This window comes from Natrix helvetica, assembly GCF_964273705.1.
Source record: "Natrix helvetica genome assembly, chromosome: 9".
In the NCBI taxonomy this organism is placed as follows: Eukaryota; Metazoa; Chordata; class Lepidosauria; order Squamata; family Natricidae; genus Natrix; species Natrix helvetica.
In genome coordinates, this window is record NC_138560.1 from 26,937,702 (window position 1) to 26,958,415 (window position 20,714).

At 47.7% G+C, this 20,714-nt stretch overlaps 1 protein-coding gene across 6 annotated transcripts in view; it reads left to right on the top strand.

Moving 5' to 3' along the window:
* LOC309396879 (CYFIP-related Rac1 interactor A-like) overlaps positions 1 to 20,714 on the top strand; it is a 26,742-nt gene continuing 6,028 nt past the window's right edge. For 4 of the 6 annotated variants that reach the window (XM_081962412.1, XM_081962410.1, XM_081962408.1 and 1 more), the window contains exons 1-5: positions 1 to 343; positions 17,169 to 17,256; positions 17,946 to 18,025; positions 19,297 to 19,378; positions 20,482 to 20,603. In XM_081962412.1, coding sequence (XP_081818538.1) covers positions 19,306 to 19,378; positions 20,482 to 20,603 — 195 coding nt within the window. In that variant the 5' untranslated portion in view covers positions 1 to 343; positions 17,169 to 17,256; positions 17,946 to 18,025; positions 19,297 to 19,305. The remainder of the gene's footprint in view (positions 344 to 17,168; positions 17,257 to 17,945; positions 18,026 to 19,296; positions 19,379 to 20,481; positions 20,604 to 20,714) is intronic. The other 2 variants (XM_081962413.1, XM_081962409.1) reach the window with 1 other exon arrangement.

Sequence of the window (20,714 nt, forward strand, 5' to 3'; positions counted from 1 at the left end):
TGGGAACACCGGCGTCTCTCTGAATTCCTCCCTACTTGGGCTCTGGGCGGCTGGCCCGGCAGGCAAGGAAGGGTTAATCTGCCCCGGCTCCCTCGCACCGCAGACGTCAGCAGGGCTGGAGCAAGGGGAGGGGGCGCGTGGGGGTCTGGAGGGGGCTTGTGATACGCCGAGCCCGCGGGAAGCAGCTGCACCGGCACCGGCACCGGCACCGGCACCCTTCCAGCGCCCAGCCCGCCGCCGCGCTCTCCGCCGGCCCAGCTGGGAGCGAGGAGCAGCAAGGGCGGCAGCAGGACCCCCGCCGTCCGACCTGCGCTTTGGCCTCGTCCACGACCTCCGTGCAAAGGTGGGCTCCTCGCCCCTCGGCCGGCGATGGGGAGGCGGGCAGGGCGGCGGCAGCCTGGATTCCGGGGGCGTCCCGGAGCTGCGGGCTCGGTCGGGGACCGAGCTGTTTCTGCAGAGCGGCGAGGCGGGAGGATTCCTTGGGCGCCCCTTGCTCAGCTGCGGTCGAGCCCCGGCTCCTTTCTTTCCTCCCTCCTTCCCCGTTGCCGAAGGTCTCAGCCCGCCCCTTTGGGGACCAAGCCTTGCCGGGGATTCTCCTTCGTGGTCGCCTCTGTGAAATGGGCCGCTGCGGATCCCCCCTCCCCGCTCCGCCTGCAGAGGCAGGAAGTAAGAAGCCCCCCATCCTCTCCCCTCGAAGAAGCCCCAGCCTTTGCCTGCTGGGGAAGTTGGCGGAGGGGGAGGCGCAGGCAAGAGAGCGGCGCCTCTCCTGCCAGCATCCCCAGGCGCAGGGGGCGCAGGATGAGGGGCTCCTAAGCCCTCTGCTTTCTAAAGGGGCCGGGAAGTGGGCAACCGCCAGCAGGGCTCCTCCCTCCCCTCACCTTGGAGATGGTCCACTTGAGAGCGCAACCTTCAGTGCCCCCCCCAACCTCTGGGGTGCTTGGAGGGACCATCATCCCCAAAGTCTGCTGCAGGAATGAAGGGAGGTTTCTTTGCTGGGATGGGGGTTGAGGCTGGTGAAAAGGCGGAGTTAGGGCTGAGCAGTCTGCAGGCGGGATACTGGAGTAGCTGGTCCTGGTCTGAGCCAGCCAGGTGTTCCTTGGCAGGCAGGTGAGGAGGACCTTGCCAGTGGAGGATAGGGGCACCCCGGGCCAAGACAGAAATGATCTTAGCCGATGGGGTGAATCCGGGGCTGCTGGAGAGGGTTCTGTCTGGCAAAATCCTTGGAGGTCCTGCAGGGGAAACAGCCCTGTGGAGAGCTCATTAAGAGAAAAGAGACAATCTCCCTAGAGGCCACAGGCTCAGGCCTGGCTTAACTGCTCACTGATGGAATTTGAATGGGGGGGGGGCAGAGCTTTGCATTTCTTTAAGCGCCTTCTTGCGGGGGAGGGGGGAGGAAAGTGGATCTCTCCTCTCCACAGTCCACACCCCTGTCTGGTGGCCCAGCTTCCCTTGCGAGAGTGCAGAGCATTCAGGCTGTGATGCTGCTGGCATCTGGCTCTGCCCTGTGCCTGCAACCTCTGGGTGCACCAGACTGGCACAGAGACTGGCCCCTCTCCTGCTGGGTAGCAGACTGTCCTGAAGAGGAGGGAAGTGGGGAAGGCTGGGCAGGAAGGGCAAAAGGAGCAAGCATCCCCTGTGTGGCCTCAACTCCTGCCAAAGGGAGCAGCCACACAGAGGGTGGGCCAGCCTCGGCCGAACCCACCCAGGGGAGGGACCATACGGCTCAAGCTCTCTTCCTGCTAGGAGCTTTTTCGAAATTCGATTGAGGTTGTATTTATTTGCCTATGGATGCTGTTGAATCATAAAGGCCTGGGGCAGCTAACGATTTCATCCTAAAATAAAAACATCCACAAAAAAGTAGGAAAAAAAGAAAATCCATCTTAAATTCACCAAAAGTACACACAAGCAGGAGTGGTTAGGAAGTCAAGATGGCAGCCGGAATGGCACAATTGGTGCTCTGTCCATTTTTCGTGCATGCAGGCAGAAATTGGGGGGAGCTTCACTTGTGCTGCCATGATTACCCTCTTTTTTTTAAAAAAAAACCTTTTTTTAACCACACCCTTTAAACACAAATGAGAATCAAAATAAAAAGCAGAAATACCAAAGTCACACTCTTGGGAAGCTCCTCTTCAATCAGCATTACCTCCTCCTGAACTGGATGGAAAAGATGGGGCCTGCCCATCGTCTCAGAGGGTGGAGCTGGCTGAAGGGCAGGTGGGGGCCTAGGTGGGGGCCTAGGTGGGGAAAGGCTGCTTCCAGGCCGCACCAGAGAATACCTGCAGGAAGACAGGAGCTGGAGGGGACCCTCCCTGCTCAGTCTGGTCAGACAGGTGGAGGAACATGGGAGAAGGCATTCCCTGGCCTAGGTGACTGGTCCTCCTCCCCCTAAGTGGTGTCCTGGGCTCTGGAGGAGAGATGCCCGTCTTCTGGGTGAGATTCTCTTGGCTATTTGAGGAGGGCTTTCATTAGAACCTCAAGGTTGTCGCTCTCCCCCCACGGCTGAAACTGTCCAGGGTCTTCACTGCCTCCAAATTCTCAATCATCTGAGCTGCCGTTTCCAGAAAGTATCCCAACCATTCTGTCTATTAAGTTGACAGCAGTCTTGCAATGTTATTTGATAAAAAAAGAAATACAATCAGTCTGGCAGGTTTTATTTTTAATCAATGCATGCTCACTTTTTTTGTAATTAGTGTGTTGCTTACACAGTGATTTCTTTAGTTGTAGCCCTTTCTTTAGCACTGCTGACCTGTTGGCTGTTTTTGTCGTTCCCTGCCGTTCCTCTTCCTTTCTTTGAAGACCAGGGGAGCATCCTCTTTCTTCCAATTCTCTTCTTTCTGGAAAGTTGCTTCTTGCATCAATCTTATAATATTTCTTTTCTCCAGAAAATCTTCATTGTCTCATATAACTGAAAGGTGGTCACTCCCTGGGCCATGTCCTTGTTGCATTGAGTCAACCAAGTGTCACAACTCTTTGCCTTCCTGCAGGGTGCAGCTGCATCCACTCTGCTGCTCTTCGAGGGTCTCCCCTTTTGCCCCCTGCTCAACGTGGCCTCTTTTTCCTCTCTTGAAAGCTCAGGAATGATGATTGTTTCTGCAAGAGGCCCAGAACTGTTTCAGTTACAGCAGTGGAGAATATCATCTGCACTCTCGTTTTTTAGGGGTCATTCTTATGAACTCAGGAGCCCCTTTGCTTAAGTCTCTTCATTTTGAAAACTTCTCTACTCCTTGTATTTTGCTTGGCATAATAAATCTTCGTCCTCCCTTGTCCATTGATGGGGCCACCGGCTCTTCTGTGCTTCTTCTTCCAGCACAGCTAGAAGTTTAATTTCAGGCAGGAACCCAGATATGCCTGACAAACATAGTTCATGATTATATTATATAATTATATAGTTATATTCGTTCATCTTCATTTCTGCTTCTTAAGGTAACTGCAATAGACTTATTTTTGTTTAGTTTGTTTTGTTAAGATTCCCTCCACCTGGTATCCACTCTTAATAGAGGAAATTGTGACAGCTTCCCTGCCCCATTTCTATTAGCTCAGTCGGTTGCTCAAAAACCGGCTGACCTATATTTTGCCTTTCCCCTGCTGCAGCCTCTGTTGGCTCAGTAGGGAGCAGCCATTCAGTCAACCCCAATGAGCAATTGGTGGTAACCCCCCCACCCCCCACCCCCATGATCAGCAATTCAGGAAGCAGCCCTTTTTTTTCTCCACCCATCTGCACTGCAGGATGCACAGATCTTGGTCTGTGCTCCCTTCGTTCTGTGGCTGATGAATTCCTCTTAGGGATTTAAAAGCTGTCTAGATTCTTTTTATTCAAGTATTTTATTTCCCAAACTTCATCAAATGGTATTGAAAATCACACTTCTTCTGTTATTGGATAATTTCCCAATTATTGGATTCCTAGGAAGATATTATGAGAGGGCAAAATGCACTTTTCCCCTAAGTCAGTAGTTCTCAACCTTGACATGCTGAAGATGTCTGGACTTCAATTCCCAGAATTCCTCAGCCAGCATCTTCAACTTGCCAAGGTTGAGAACTTCTGCCCTAAGTGACAGAAAGAAACGAATATTGTCCTGTGCTTACATGATGGCCCTCGGGCCTCTTTAAAAACTATAGGACAATTAATGCAATAGTAGGTTTACTATTAAAATTAAATGATCAAATACCCACAGAATCTGAACTAAAATCTGTTAAAACAGATCCCTTTCGAAGAAGGAAATACTTCCCTTGGAGAGACTCTCTTGAATAAAGCTACTTTTATTCCTGAAATGCCTTTTTCCCCATTTTTGCTTTCTTTCCTCTGCATTTTGCTATCAGTTACCAATGCCCTAAGTGTGAACAATATCACTTTTATCTGGCATTCTTGCCAGTACAATCAATTCTTGACGCATAGATCTCAAGTAAGTTTAACAAGTTTCAGGTGGGTTTTTTTTTTTTTTGAGAATTGTTATGTACACCCTGTGGTGAATTTGCTGGGTCATGGGGGGGGGGGGGTGTTCAGTGTTAAAGACCATGAAGTAGAAGATGTTTTTGTTGTGTGTTTTTCACCAGATTCGCTATGATGCCCTTTTACTCAGATGTCCCTGTCAGATGCTTCATCAAATCCCTTCCCCATTTTTCTCATTGGCTCTGAAGTGTAAGCTTTAAAAGATTCACCCAGAGATCCTTCCACTTTTGCTTGACATTTGTACTGTTCTGTCCCTCATTTCCTTCTCTGAGCACCTCCTACAAAACTGCAGCAGCAATTGTTTCTTTCATCCATGCAAAGCAACAACATTCAATCAGAACAGAGCTTGAAGGGACCTTGGAGATCTTCTAGTCCAACCCCCCCCCCGCCTCTGCGTGCAAGCAGGAGACCCTATATCATTTCAGTTAAGTGGCTGTCTGGTCCCAAGCCATGTCCAAGACGGCTTCCCGGCCTGACACTCTTCTTAAAAACTTCTGTTCCACTGGTTAATTGTCCTCACGATTAGGAAGTTTTTCCTTAATTCCAGGTTGCTTCTCTCTTTGGTTAGTTTCCATCCATTGTTTCTTGTCCTGGTGCTTTGGAGAATAATTTGACCCCCTCTTTTTTGTGGCAACCCCTTAAATACTGAAATACTGCTGCCCTTAATTCTTATTTTCTTTAGACAAGCCAAACCCAAAATCTATAGCCGTTCTTCATATATTTTAGTCTCCAGGCCTTTAGTCACCTTAGTTGCCTTTTCTTTGCACTTTTCCCAAAATCTCAACATCTTTTTTGTAATGTAATGAACAAAACTGGATGTAGTTTTCCAGGTGTGGCCTTACTAAGGTTTTATGAAGCGGTTCTAATACTTCATGTGATTTGGATTCTATGCCTTTGTTTGTGCAACCAAGGATTGTAGTCACTTTTTTGGCTTCTGCCGGCTGGTTCATGTTGACGTGACCGTCCAGTAGGAGGTCCTCTCTCATAGTTACTGTTTTTGCACCATGTCTTCCAGGCTGTTCTTGTAGAACTCATTTCTTGGGGCCTGTTGATTTTTAGCCTCTTGCGCCCCATCCATAGGAAACCTTCTTCCCATAACTCCCCTCTCCTCAGTCCAAATATACAACAGGCTTTGTATCACCTCCTCCTCTGCCCTGTGAACTTTCCCTGCTCCTCTCCAGCCACGAAAGGCTGCACTGGGGATGAAGAAGCAAAGATGTGTCCGCGGGTGCTGGGTTCCCTTGGGGCAGCCCCTCCCAGGCCCTGCCAGAGGACCCATGGTTGCAGGGCAGCAGACTCTGTGATGCTAAGACACCAAGGGATGGCAGCGGCTCAGCCTGGCCACGAGTGGGGCTGAGAGGGGCCACTAGTCCAGAGCATCCACTGAAAAGTCTTAAGAAAGGAGAACCTGTCAAGGAAACTTTCACACTGTTTATTAATGCAGTGTTTTCACAGCCATGTGCCTCATTGTCCCTTTTAGCCTAACATCATTCAGTTTTGCATACAAGAATACGTTCCACAGGCATTCCGTAAACATGCTGAGCGTCAGGGAGACATCCTTGGCTTGCATTTGGTCAGTGCTGAATCATTCCTTAAAATTCTTTCTGCGTACTTTCAAGTATGCTTTGTTTCCATCACAAACCACTCCTGTGTCATTTATCACCGTACCTTCAGCCCTACAGAATTTTCTACAAGTCAAACCTCTTTCCTTAATCATTTCTTTCCCTAAACATTTTGCTCATTCTCTTTCTCACACCTTTCAGTCTGAATGCTGCTAAACCCAGGCAAGCATAGATATGTCCACCAGGAAGTTTAAAAAAAGAATCCCAATGGCAGCCCCACCCTGTGGACCTTCCTGCTGCAAGTGGCTGCCCTTAGCAAATGAAATCCCTCTCTAGTTTGGGCTCAGGATTCAAAAGGAATAAATGATAAAGAACCTGAATTAACAAAAAAAAGAAAGAAAGAAAAGAGAAAGAAAGAGAAGAAGGAGAAGAGGTGGAAAAAAGGAAGAGAAAGGGAAGGAAGGGAAAAAAGGAAAGAGAAAAAAAGAAAAAGAAAGAAAGAAAGAAAGAAAGAAAGAAAGAGAAAGAAGAAAGAAAGTAAACCTCAGAGGAAAAAAAGGATTCATAGAACTTAAGTAATGGGTTCTAAACTTGTAGAATAGAGTCAATAAATATATTCAGGGAAGTAAAAACACAGGTTCATTGTGAATGAAAGGGCTAAAATACAGGTCAAAAAATGTCTCCTACTGTCATCTCAATTGTTGTGTGTGCATATGAAAGTAGGAAATCATATTTATTAATAGTGTGTGTTGTGAGGGGTAATTATGATAGAACTGGATATGAGTTTTGAGAAAAAACAAGGTATCCCTTAATGAATGCAGTCCAGGAGAAAATTGTTCAGCTGCTGCTGCTGCTGTGTGTGTTTGTGTGTGTGGTGAATGGGATGGGAGGGAATGAGCGTTGGAAAAAGTGTCCTGACCAGGCTATTCAGAAGGAGAATTGAGTACCTGCTTAGAAAAAAGCCTTTTGTGTCAGAGGGGTGATGAAAGCACGTAGCAAAGAAAGGAATTTCAGTTTAAAAGCATAGGTCACTGTTAAATAAAAAGTTACACACATAATCAACAGATTTAAAATGCAATGCTTAAGAAATGTGTATTCTCTTTTATTTGGGGGGGGGGAAGCTGTAGCACCTGCCTTCACTTGCGTAGATTTGGTGACAGCTGATTGACCTGACCTCATTCACTTTAGGACATCTTGAGCACGGAAGGGCTGGCAGCCTGGCTTAATGCAGCTGAAGTCCATGCTCTCAGCAAAACCTTGGGTGTTCCTGGGCACCATTGACAGACGCCTGGTTTTTCTCCTAGCTAAGCAAACCTTTGATTTATCTTCTTCATGAGATCCTTTGGAAGACAATAGTTCAAAAGCATTCACTTCTGGAACTTGCTCTAGGTGGCTCAGAGCACTTCCACCCGATTGTCTGAAAGGTAATGGTATTATTTTAAAATCTCCCCCAACTAGACTGAAAGTGCTTAAATATTGGTCAAAGGTGGTAGATTTTTAAGGAATGCTAAACATCCAGGCAGATCCTGTCGGAGGTTGAGAAGAACCTGCAGCTGCCTGTGCCCAATGCTTTCAAATTGCCATTGTTCTGGTAGGCTTCTCCTACAAATTGGTAACAAAGCCCAAACCATTACTTAGATTTGGGGTGCACTACATAATCATGCATTTTGAAAGCAAGCTTGAAATCTTCTTGAGCAATATTTGGCTTTATTTTTCAATATACAAAGAGTTTTTCAGTTTTTTTCTGTTGTTCTAAGCAAAGGGGGAAAATTAGGATTAGTACTAAGACAATAACAGCTTATTTGCAGCATCAATATTTCATTAACCCATCAGCAGTAGACTTTGATATATCCAGGTTTAAGCAGGGGCAAATGGCTTTGTGCCATGGGAAGGTACCACCTTATCTGGCAGGGAGAAAGAAAACGGTGAAGCCAATAAAGGTCCCAATGGGTTGCTTGGATCTTCTCTGAGACAAGGCAATGCCAACAGTGAGGCTGCCATGCTTTGGAAAGTTGGGTGAGGCTGTTCAGCAGTGCAAATCAATGTTCTCTGCAAGCATAAAGAAATGGGTGCCCATATAAATTGCTTAGATAATTGAGGGCCTTCCTTGGCTTGAGGATGGCGAGCATTGGACTCCCAAAGTTTTAGATAAACTTTGATGAAACAAACAAAATAATAAAAACCAGTAGGGCTTCAACTATACAGTTGTAGAAATCACCTTAATCTTTTTTTTTTTTAAAAACCCAGCAGTTTTACATGAACTAAATTGGGGTGTCTGACTTTGGCCACTTTAAGACTTGTGGACTTCAATTCCCCATCCAGCCATGGGAGTCGAAGTCTACAAGTGTTACAGTTGCCACGGTGGAATACCCTTGGACTAGATCAAATCACATATTTCACAAGTATTAACCACCCATCTCCCTTAGACAGAAGAAGGGATGTGAAATTATCTTTCTTTGCAAGCACATTTCTATACGGCCTTACTTCCTAAGACTCAAGGTACATTGAAGAAGTTAAAATCACAGTAACATCTAAATGTAACCTCATAGGAGTTAAAACTGGAGGTGCCTCACTATATGACCCAATACCCTGTTGGAACAGGATAGTTTTAACTGCTTTGTGAAATATATGCATACCCAGGAATCTCAAATGAACTGCCTTCCTCTGCCTCGGTTAGCCTCATGTGAGAATGGAACCCAGGTCAGCTTCTCTCAGGAGGAAGTACACAGGTAGAAATTTCCTGGCCAGGACTCTGCAAACCACGGGGTGCCAGGTTGGGTAGGACTTTGAAGAGTAAACCCAAAATTTTGCATTCGGATGAAAAGCCTACTAGTGCCTTGTTTCGCCCCCCAAAAAGATCTATTCTGAAAATAAGGCCTAACATGTTTTCTGCGAGTGTGCCCAATATAAGCTCTACCCCCAAAATAATCCCTACTTAAGTGCCTGCACAGCTGGCCGCCTGCCCATTCCATGTGGTTGCTTGCAGTGCCAACGACACAAGGTAAGGTGAGGCGAGCGGGTGGATGGAGCTATCCCACATGTACACTGGTTTACCTCAGGGCTCCTGCAGCCAGGCCATCCACACCCTGACACCTGCCTTGCCTCATGGCAATGGCCCACTTCGTCTTCTGGCACCGGCGCATCACTTGGCCTCCTGCTCCAGTGCTAGAAGAAGGAGTGGGCTGGTGCCACGAGGCAAAGTAGGTCTTGGGGCATGGAAGGCCTGGCTGTGGGGGCCCTGACGCAAGCCGGTGCGGGGTACATGGGGCAGCTCCACCCTTCCCAGCCTTGGGGCAGCAGAACTCAAAAGAAATAAGACATCCCCAAAAATAATCCCTAGTGCTTATTTCGGAGCCCAAAAGAAAATAAACCAACTCTTATTTTCTGGAAAACACAGGTATTCTTAGTAACCAAAAATATTGCAAGGGAAGAGGTCAAAACAGCCAAGATGGTGGCTGGCGATGGACATTTGGTTAAAGCCCTGCTCTTTTTATTTGGGTCACGGTCACAGAAAGGGTAAAGTTTCAGTTAAAACACCACAACCATCATTTTGAGGTTTTTTAGGCTTTCCCAGTGGACCCCTCCCACCTGTTGGTTCATAAATCATAAATCAGAAGCATCAGTCTCCTTTCATTCTTCCTCAAGACGCAGTGCCTAGCCTTCACAGCCACACATTTCATCTTGTAAGATATGTTTTTGATATATGTTGCCATGGAAGTAGTATATTTTACAATCCTTTACAGTACAAACTCTTCGGTGCTTCACAGCATAAAAACAAAAACATATATACAAAAGGCATATAAGAACAGCAATTATTACCAGATGGTGGGAATAGTCAACAGGACAAAAGTTGTACACCAGAAGAGGTTCCAACCACACTTGGTCCCACACCTGGAAGAGGAATCAGGTCTTTGAGGCCCTCTGGAATCATCTGAGTGGAAGCAGGTGCCACAACAGAGAAGTGACACTATTCTGGGGTGCCGATAGAGGGCACTGTTTGATGAAAGGAAGTGTCATCCCTGGGCAGAAACCATAGTAGGCACTCCTCCAAGTAACCAGGCCCTGCGCTCTGTAGGCTTTATGGGTTATAACCAGGATCTGGCCACCAGCACAGCTCATGAAGCAGGAGTGGTCAGCTGGGCATTGCACCCTGCTTGGCGGAGGAAGTGTTGCCCCATCCAAGGTTAAAATGAATATCCCCAGATTTAGGAGGTGCTAATATCCACAGCCACTCAGTAGAATTGAATCGTGAGGGTTCCTCCTTGTCCAAACCTCCACATCTTCCAGGCACCAGAAAGAGACCTTGAGAGCCTCTCTTGGCTGGCTTGGAGTCCAAAGAGATAGTTGTGTATCATCAATGTACTGATCATAGCAAAGCTCAAACTTCCCAAGGGCCTCACCCAGCAGTTTCATGTGGAGGTTGAAAAAGAAGAGAATTGAGCTCTGTGGCACCTTTCCTCCTCAACCAACACCGAGTGAAACCTGCCCAGAGGAAGGGAGAGCACCACCCTAGAACAGCGCCCCCGCCCCCCATCTCCAACCTCCACAGCTGATCCCGATGCTATGGTTGATACCAAAAGCTACGGAGAGATCAAAGAGCACACAAATGAATGCAACCCCACCCACCCACCCCCATTTTGCCTTCAGCCTTCCAAAATGCCGCAAAGGCTGTTTCGGTACCAAATCCTGGCCTAAAACCCAGCTGAACTGGATTGAAACAATCTTTTTACTGCAGAGCTCTCATCAACTGCAGACCGGCCCCCTTCTCAACAATGACCTTTGGAAGAGGGGGTGCAACACTCTTTCCTTTAAGGCAGTAATTGCCACCCCACTTTCAAAGAAGCTGACACCAATACATGGACCCAACCCCAAGCCATCTCCTCACTTTTCCAGCACATTTCTTCTTCATTCTTGAGCCAGGAAATCAAAATTAGCCTTGACCTTCTTTTCTTGCCATCAGCTGTCAATTACTAGGTGCCTGGTAGACATTTCATTTGTCTTCTTAACATTTAACTTTTCCTCTTTCAAACATTAATAAGTTAATTCTTAATAAGTTCTTGAAAGCCTTCTTTACTTTCTGTCATCTGCGTATCCTAAATGGTAGGATGTTTAATGCTTAATTAATTCCAGCCATGTCTTCTTCAGGTCTTTCTGTTCCTCTAATATAGCCACGATATTAGGTGAAATTGGGATGAAGGAAATATTTCTTTTGGGAAATAACGATTCTTCTCCCATTCAGTTCCCTTAATAGGTTCTTGTATCTTGTTAAAGTTCTTCAAATCAAACTTTCCATTGTGATGGAAACGTAGAGCTCAGGGTTTAACTATTGCATGCTGTGCTCAGTGAAATGTCTCCTAAATCACTCAGACAAATGGTTACCATTGAAGGTTTGAAGACCTTCTGTGAAAGTGAATCTATCCCACCGGTTGACAGCTTTTATAACAGTAATTCCTCCTAATATCTAACCTGTCTTTGCTTCCCTGTGGTTTCAAACCCTTGGCTCTACTGCTGCCTTTGGGTGACAGAGAACATCCATTCCATCTTCTGTCTTCCAACTCTTTAGATACTTGAAGACTAATATCTGTCCCAAGTCATTTTTTTCTGTAAGCTAAACATTTCTTCCCAGATGCTTTTCTTCATAGAACTTGGTTTCCACACCTTTCATCATCTTGGTATCCCTCCTCTGAATATGCTCTAACCTGTCATGGTTGCAATGCCCAGAATTGGACACAAGACTCTCAAAAGGAACAGCCCAGGGCAAAGTACAGGCCAACAATTATGTCCTCTAATCTGGATTCTATACTCCTGAATATGTCCCCAAATAGCATCTGTTCTTTTAGCAATGGCAACATAACTCATATTCCACTTGTGATCTACTAGAAGGCACAGATATTGTTGACACATATTACAACCAAGCCAGATCTCCATCTTATATTTATAGGTTCCGTTTTTTTGGTCCCCAGCTGCCCCAGACTGGACATTTCTTATTGTTAAATTTCATCCTTGTTAAATTTGGCTTATTGAGTCTGCCTATCAAAGTCATTTTTAATACTTCCTTTCTGGATGTTAGCTATCCTTCCTAGTTTTGTGTCATTTGCATATTTAATAGATGCTCTCCTCAGCCTCAGGTTATTAATTAACACGTTCACTAGGACAGACCAAGAGAGAGCCCTGTAGCCCTCTGCCTGATACTACTCTTCCACCTGATGTAGAACCATCTGTGAGCATCCTCTGGGGTGTTGATTCCACTATGCTCACCACTTGTGCAATTGAGTTCAGGGGTCCCCCATCCCTGATCCGCACTGGTTAGGAACCGGGCTATGCAGCTGGAGTGAGCTGAAGGTGCATCTTCCACCTCCAGGCGTGTGGTGAGTCTGAGAGGTTGGGGCTTGGACGGGGGTGGGAAAGCAGCAGGGCAGAAGCCATCTTGCCCCGTGCAAAGGTTCCCCTCTGGCAGTGCTTGCATCCGGCTTGCCCTTCCTGGGCGCCATGTCCTTCCTCTTCCTGGCCCTGCTTCCTCTTGTTCCTGCTACCTCTTCTTTCTCCTCCTCTTCTTCTTCATTTTCTTGCTCTCCCCCTCCTGGCACCCCAACTGGGCTCACGCTCCCTTTGCGCAGCTCTCCAGGTTGGCCATGGAGGGCTCTCCCAAAGCCTCATTGTAGGGGCAGGAAACAACCCCCCCCCCTGTAGTGTGTATGTAGGGAGGGTGTCTTTTCCTCGGAGTGCAAATAGGGGCCGGGAGAAGCTACTTTCCCCCTTAAGTGCTGGTCTCCAAGTCTGAACCTTTTCCAAGACCGCTGGGCTCTGTTGCGCTTCAACTTGTGCTTTCCCTTTTGTTTTGATGCTCAAGGATGCCTCGTGTGTTTTGGCCACATTGTGCCGGCTTCTTGCAGTCAGGTTTGGTGTGTGCTTGTCTCTGTATTTCTGGATATGTTTAAAAAGCTTTCACTGCTTGGCAACCAAGCCTTTGCACGTGTCCTTCGGGTTTCTTTGCAAAAAGACATTGCTCTATGCAGAGTTGGTTTGGTCTCTTTCTCTTTCTCTCTTTCTCTCTTTCTCTCTTTCTCTCTCTCTCTCCCCCCCTCTCCCTCTGGTGGTTTTCTCAATGTGCTGGGTCTTTGCCTTGTTTTGCTGGAAGGCTGAGTTAAGCTTGCTTCTTCCACCTTCCTTCCCTCTTTCTTAGAAACAGAAAGTTTTCAAACAGGAAATAATATTTAACAGAATAACTGGGTTGGAAGGGACCTTGGAGGTCTTCTAGTCCAACCCCCTGCTCAGGCAGGAAACCCTTCACCACTTCAGACAAATTGTTGTCCATGTCCATTCTCCCACTGATTAATTGTTCCCATTGTCAGGAAACGTATTTAGTTTCCCTCCATTGTTCTTGTCCTGCCTTCAGGTGTTTTGTAGCAGTCTTATAGCTTGACTCCCTCTTCTTTCTGGCAAGCCCTAAGATATCGGAAGACTGGTATCATGTCCCCCCCTAGTCCTTCTTTTCATTCAACTAGACATACCCGGTTCCAGCAACCGTTCTTCATATGTTTTAGCCTCTAGTCCAATGATCATCTTTGTTGTTCGTTTCTGTGCTCTTTTTAGAGTTTTAACATCTTTTTTTATCGTGGTATTCAAAGCTGGACATAGTATTCCAAAAGTGATCTTACCAAAGCAGTATAAAGTGATACTAACACTTCACCTGATCTCAATTCTGTCCCTCTGTTGATGCAGCCTAGGGTTGCATTGGCTTTTTTGGCTGCTGCCTCCCACTGCTGGCTCATATTTGCCGTGATTGTCCACTAGGACTCCAAGATCCCTCTCACAGTTGCTGCTGTTGAGCAAGGTACCACCTACCGGTGCATTTTGTTTTTCTTTCCTAAATGTAGAACCTTCCTTTTTTTCACCATTGAATTTCTTTGTTAGATAAGAGCCCAATTTTCAAGTCTGTCAAGATCCTTCCGTATCTTGAGCCTGTCTTCTGGAGTGTTGGCTATTCCTGCCAGTTTGGTGTCATCTGCAAATTTGCTGAGTTCCCCATCTATCCCCTCATCCAAGTCATTGATGAAGATGTTGAAGAGTCCTGGGCCTAAAACAGAACCTGTTGTTTTATCCCACTGGTAAAGTCACTGGTGTACTCTGGAAGGGGAACACCGTGCTGAGCTATTGAAAAATGCAGGTGGAGGTCATCACATCTCATTCTGCTTCCCTGGGGTCTTTGATTGGGGGTTTTCTCTGGAGCAGAAGCAGAGAGCCTCTTCCAGTGAAGGTTTCTCCATGTCTTCTGATTTTCCTCCAGAGCAGAAGCAGAAAGCCTCTTCCCACCAAGGCTTTTCCATGTCTTTATGCTGATTTTCGTCTGGAGCAAAATCATCTGGTGGAAGCCTTAGGTCAGATTCCCTCAGGCTTTTCAGTCCGTGCACGGCCTGCCCATCATTTTATTTACCACTTGCACCTGGGCCTCTTTCCCATACTGAGCACTTGCCTAAGTCATAGTTTGGGTATTTCCAACATCCTATCTTTGAGGAGCAGGGTTTTCTGCAGTGACAGCAACCAAAACAAAATACAGGGTAGACTGGACATAAACAACACACTGTGAGTGTCACTATCTCTCATCACCCCCAGAAGGGACTGTCTAGTTGCAGGAAAACAAGCTCAGGACTCCCACTGATTCTGTATTATGATGATCCCTATAATTAGTTTGTTATATATTGCACTGTAATAATAATAGAAATAAAGTGCACAGTTTATTTATTTAGAAAATTTACAATAAATGTAATGCGCTTGAATCATCCTGATACCATTCCCCACCCCCACCCCCTGGTCTCTTCCATGAAACTGGTCCCTGGTGCCAAAGAGGTTGGAGACAACTGATTTAGTTCCTATTGTATTCTTTTATGAAGGAGAACATGATGAGAATCTTTGTCAAGTGCTTTGCTGAGGTCAAGCTACAGGAGTTCCCAGAAATTTCAGTTGGAGATTCGGCTAGTTCCTCTGTCGTCTAGGCCTCAGGGCGTCATTTATCCAGCCTTGGAGAACTGAAGTCAATTAATTGAGCAAGTGGTTCTTTTACTATATTTGTCTGCCTGAGCAACAGTTCCCTCCTTTCATTAGTGGCTCAATGCAGTCCTTGGCATGTGTCACACGGCAGCATGAACTACCCGATCCAAAGGCTTCGATGTAGTCAGGGAGACAGAGGTAAAACTCCTCTTGTTCTTTCTTTTAGTTGGCCATCTCACACTCACTGTCTCATCTCCTTCGGTCTGTTTTGCAATCTGCCTGTTCATCCGAGTTAATCTATTTGTCTTTGTAAGATCTTAAGCAAACCTTTAATTACATGCATTCAATTATTGCACACGTTGATCATTTGTACATTCTACAATCTTTGGAATACAATTATACACATTAGTCTTTTTCAGTCTCCCGTCCGCACACTCCGGTTGTGTATTTGCTGAGCCAGAACTGTTAGCTTTTTAATTGCCTCTTCCGCCAATTAAAAAAGTTCACTGGGGTCCCATCTGCACCCGACAGTGGGTTGGCAGCTTTTGTTCTAACAATTGCATTACAGCAATTCAATCTGTATCAGAGGCATCACTGTATGATAATGCAAAGATTTTCCAACTTTCCTCCCCAAAGGGCACAATTATTATCTGCTCAAGGTGAACAGACTCCACCAGTTTGCCCTACTTGCTTCAAAAATAGTTAATTTCCACTCTCCGCCATGTGACTTTGATAGACATTGATTGGGGTCAAAACTAAGGAAATCATTTGTAACTGCATGAGAGACAGGAAGGAGGAGGAGATGAATGTCGGGGGTTGCTTCTAAACATTTGGCCTATTCATTCGGATGAGGACACTCGTCCAGCTCTCTTCTGAACATCCCCATTTTCAGAAGACTTCCAGAACTTCATCCTCTATAACTTTCTTGATCATCTGCACTAAGAATTGGTGTAAAATAGTGTAAAATAATAATCAGAATAGAGCTGAAGGGGACCTTAGAGATCTTCTAGCCCAACCCCCTGCTCAAGTAGGAGATCCCATACCATTTCAGACAAGTGACTGTTTAATCTCTTCTTAAAAAAACCCCAATGATGAAGCACCCACGACGTCTGGTGGCAAGAGGTTCCACTGGTTAATTGTCCTCACTGTTGGGAAGTTTCTCCTGAATCCCAGGTTGCTTCCCTCCTTGATTAGCTTCCATCCATTGTTTCTTGCCTTGCCTTCAGATGCTTTGTAGAATAATTTGACCCCCTCTTTTTTGTGGCAGCCCCTCAAATACTGTAATGCTGATATCATAAATATTGTGAGGTTGCCCATCATCTTCTCCTAAGACTATGGTTTCTTTTCCTTAAAACAGTGCCCAACATTGTCCAAAACTGCTTTTTCAAAAGGCAACTGGACTTTCTTGTTTTTTACCTTAAAGAGGTTTTGCTTCTCATCCAAGAAGCTTCTTCAATTCTGATTTCAGAACTGAAGAAGCGTCTTGAATGATAAGCGAAAGGAAAAAAACTGACTTTTGAAAAAGCCCCTTTGGGACACCATGACCCGGGTGATTGAGATCTTCCACATAGTACCCAACATTGCTTTACACATCGATTTTTGACCCCAAAGTTGTCTTCAATATTCAGCTGATGACAAATTCTTCCTGATGAAGTAAGAATGTCATGAACATGGTATAATTAGGGACGGGGAGAGTGCCCCCACCCCCATTGCTACCAGTTGTGTCTCCTCTCCCAACCTTGGAAGATTTTTCTGTTTTGACATCTCAGTTGCTGCCATGCATTGAGATGGTGGCTTTAATGTGTTTCTGAGGCATTTATTTTTCTCTTGTCTTGTTCAGTCTCTTAATACTTTTGCAATCCATCAAAGGATTCTTGCTGTTGGTGGGAGAAATAGAAATCAGAACCAATTTATAAGCATGGTTGCTTTCGGCAGCTGAATCCTTTGGCCCCCTTCTGTGTGGAACAATGGATGAAGTTTCTCTTTCTGACCTCAGGTGTCCATTTCCGTATCCTCAGTTTACACCAAGGACGTTGCTCTCCCGCTCAGACACCCGAAAGGAACTGCTGAGCTGGCCAGGAGGGTCTGGAGCTGGAAGCTTCACACACACACACACACACACACACACACACACACACACACACCATTTCTCTCCCCCTTCCTTGCTGCAGGATCCCCCCAGCTGATGAAGTGTGTCACGATCCCCACAGGACTCCAGGACTCCTTGCTGTAGACATTGCCCAAGGACCATAAACAGAGGTAAAAGGGCCACTCCTGCACTGCACGAGCCCCCCCCCCGGCCCCCGTTCCACCCCACTAACGCTCATCTCAGAGCCAGACTTGGGGCGGGGGGTGGGGTTGCAAAGGAGGACGTTCCTACTGTCCAGGTTGTGGCTGCTTGCAAGAAGCCAAAGGGGCTCCTTGGGGGATGCTTGTCCAGCTGTTCTTAGTGCAAAGGTGCATTAAAGCAAGGAAGGGCCCAGCCTGCAGTCTGCTGCCCAGTGCTGGCTCTAGGCCCAGGTGAGTAGGTCCTGACCTTGGGGCGCCAAAAGCGAAGACTTCTGAAAAACAGAGAAAGCGAAAGACAGAAGCGCCTCACTCCGAGAGCCATCTTGGCTCAAGGGTTAAATGTCATTTTGCAATGTAAATGTCTGAGGGGAAAAAAATTGGTCTGAGGCTGAATCCCTCACCAGATGGAAAGAGGACCCCAACTGCAGGGGGCGCCAGAGGGCCAGAGCAGGGCGCAGGCTCCAGCCCCTGAAAGCACAGAGGACCCTCAGCTACCCCTCAGCCCCCCCCCCCCCCCGATGAACACTGCAAAGTGGGGCCAATCATGAAGCAGGATTTGCCAGCTGGTCTTTTGAGGGCGAAGAGGGCTGGGGGGGGGGGCTCATCCCGCCTGGGCCTCCCCTGGGCCTTCCCACCCTCCTCACTTTCTCCTGCTTTAGGTCTGCCGCCATGGGCAACCTGATCAAAGTCCTGGGCAAAGATTTAGAAAACTGTCCTCATTTCTTCCTGGATTTTGAAAGTAAGTCAAAAACAAAGGGGGAGTCGGGGGGCCCTATAAATCCTGGCAGGGGAGTCACTGTTCTCCACCAGTTTGGGGGGGGGGCTTGGGCGATGGCCTCCTTGGCCTCTGCATCAGCCGCAGAGGAGGCAGGATTGCCCACCTACAATAAAGCCGCAGAGGGTGGCTGCCAGGCAGTCTTGCAAATTCTCTGTCAGGGAGGGGCTGTTTTAGAACAGGTGCTCAGGGGTCCCTCCAGGTTCAGGCGCAGAGTTTCCCCCTCAAGGCCATTGGGCATCGTTAAATCCCTGCCACTTTTTATTGGCGTATGTGTTTCAGTTGGCACCCCCACGTGCCACCCTGGGATGCTCAGAACAGACGGCAGATTGGAAAACCACGAGTAAAAAGCAAAACCACATAAAGCATTTACAACCCAGCTAAGGGTCTTCCAGTTGCAGGCAAGGTTGCATCTGTCGGTGCAGGTGAAAAGGGGGGGCTTGTAGGCTAGGAGTCTTCCCCCCCCCCCGCAAGTCTGAAGCAGAGGCAAGCCCCTCCCTGCCCCCTTCCCCATACAAGAAAGAGAATTTTGCTGGCACAAAGACGGAGGCAAAAGGCTTCTGCGTTGCTTTCTTGTAATTGAAAAGCTTTACCTTTGGGATAAAATTAACAGGAGGTTTGTTGATTATGGTCACCTGAGCTGCCAGGGCTGGATTGGTTAAGAGCATCAGACATACATTGGTCCCAACAGGCGCTCGTTGCTCAAGTGGGTGTCTCTTGCCCTCACTGCTTCCACCTGCAAAATGGGAGCAGTGATGCCGGCAGCCTTTGCAAAAGGCATTCTAGGAGTTAGTAGTGGGAGAAGCTCTGGGCTCTTGGAAATGCCCCATGAAGGCTTCCATCCATTTCACTTTTATTCAAAACCTTCCTGGGAATGCGTCCGTCAGGCAAGCAGGTGGTTTTCAATATTGCAACAGGGGGATGCTGAGCTGCTTCGCTCCAGCCCCGATGGACCACCCCATGCCAGAGAGAACAGTGGCTCTCCTCTTCCTTATCCTTGGCCTTCCTCGCCATCAGTCGATGCTCTCCTCCATTCGGGGCAGGAAGAAGCAGGAGGCCAGAGCAGCCCCAATGCATGCCTGGGTTTTCCTGCCTTTGGCTCTGCGTTCAATTTGGTCTGACCGGTTTCCAGGATCTGCTGGTGACTCTTCCTGCCCCAGAGGAGGAGCCATTCCCGCCCCTACCCCACCCCATGACCCATCATGCTTTTCTCCCTCTTGTCTCTTCTCTTGCAGGTGTGTCAAATGGGGGACCTTCTTAAAGTGTTGACTTATAATGAGCATGACCAAGGCCCTAATTTTCCCCTTGACTTTGAACGTGAGAAGGGTTTTTAAAATTATTTTTGTCTTTGTTTTAATTTCACAAGTTCTTTCATTAATTTTTGCCTTATTCACATTGATTTTCTTTCATTTGGTGTTATTTTGCTGGGCGATAGCTAAGCAGGCTGATGGAGCTGGGAACCAGGAGAGCAAGAGAGAAGGGGGCACCATCCAGGCAGATAAATGGCAATTGCAGAGGAAGGGGGGCAGGCCCATTAAAGAGGGGGGGGGTGTCAGGAAGGGCTTCCAAGAGGAAAGTGGGATCTCCAGAAGAGCATCTTCATTAGCAGCATCGCTTGGAGAGGGACCCCCAGTGACCAGTCAAAGGGGCCACACAACTTGATCAGTGAGCCCCCCCCCCACAAGCCCCCACGAGCTCTTTAAGGACAGGGACCTCTTTAGGGAGCAACCTGGGTCTCCTTGCCTGAGAGTGGAATTCCTGGCTGGGGAGCTCTGGGAGCTGAAGTCCGTTTTCCTCGCTGGGGAAAACTGTTGAAGGAAGAACCCACCTTGGGGGAGAAGTTACAGGAGGAAGGGGGATGCTGACCCATCAGATGGTCCCTGGGGGGGGGGGTGAGAGGGAGCCCTGTTTAGCAGCATCCAGGTAGAGCTGACTTGGGTTGCCATAGCTTAAAGCTCTATTTCTGTTCTGTTTGGTTCTCCTGTATGTTTTTCTGTATATTTATTTTCTACAATTTCTCCTGCCCTGCTCAGGGCCAAAAAGGTCTTGGCTTGACAGAGCAAAGCAACTCATGAGCCACGGCTTTCGGGGAAGCCCCAAGATATTTCCCCTCCCTCCTAGATATCCCCTCTCCCTCTCATCCTTGGTGAGGGGGCAAAGGATCTGGGGACAGAAGCTCATGGATCCCATGGGGCTACTCACTGGCTCCCTTGAAGATCCTGCTGCTCCAGGCACCAGCTAGGATGGACTAGCCAGCTTGGGGAGGTGGCTTATGGACTTCCAAGAGTGCCCTGGCTCCTTCCCATCCCTGGCCAGCCTACCATCCTCCTCCCTTCCACGTGCTCCCCTCAATGGCAGCCCCTGTGCCCCCTAGCTTCTGAACTTTGCCTCCCTTCCTTCCTGGGTGGGGTGTGCTGCAGATGCTCAGCCCACAGAAGCCGAGACGGCCATCTGGAACCAGGTGAATGCCGTCCTGGAGGAGGCCCAGACCATCCTGGCAGAACTGCAGTCCTACACAGGCGCGGGCCAAGAGATCCGGGAGGTAGGAGCCGAGCCGAGCTTGCAGCCACCCCAGGCTGGGCCAGCCCCGTGGCTGTGGTGGGCCAAGAGGTCTTCCTGCCCCAGGGATTCTGCTGGGGAGGATCTGGTCGCT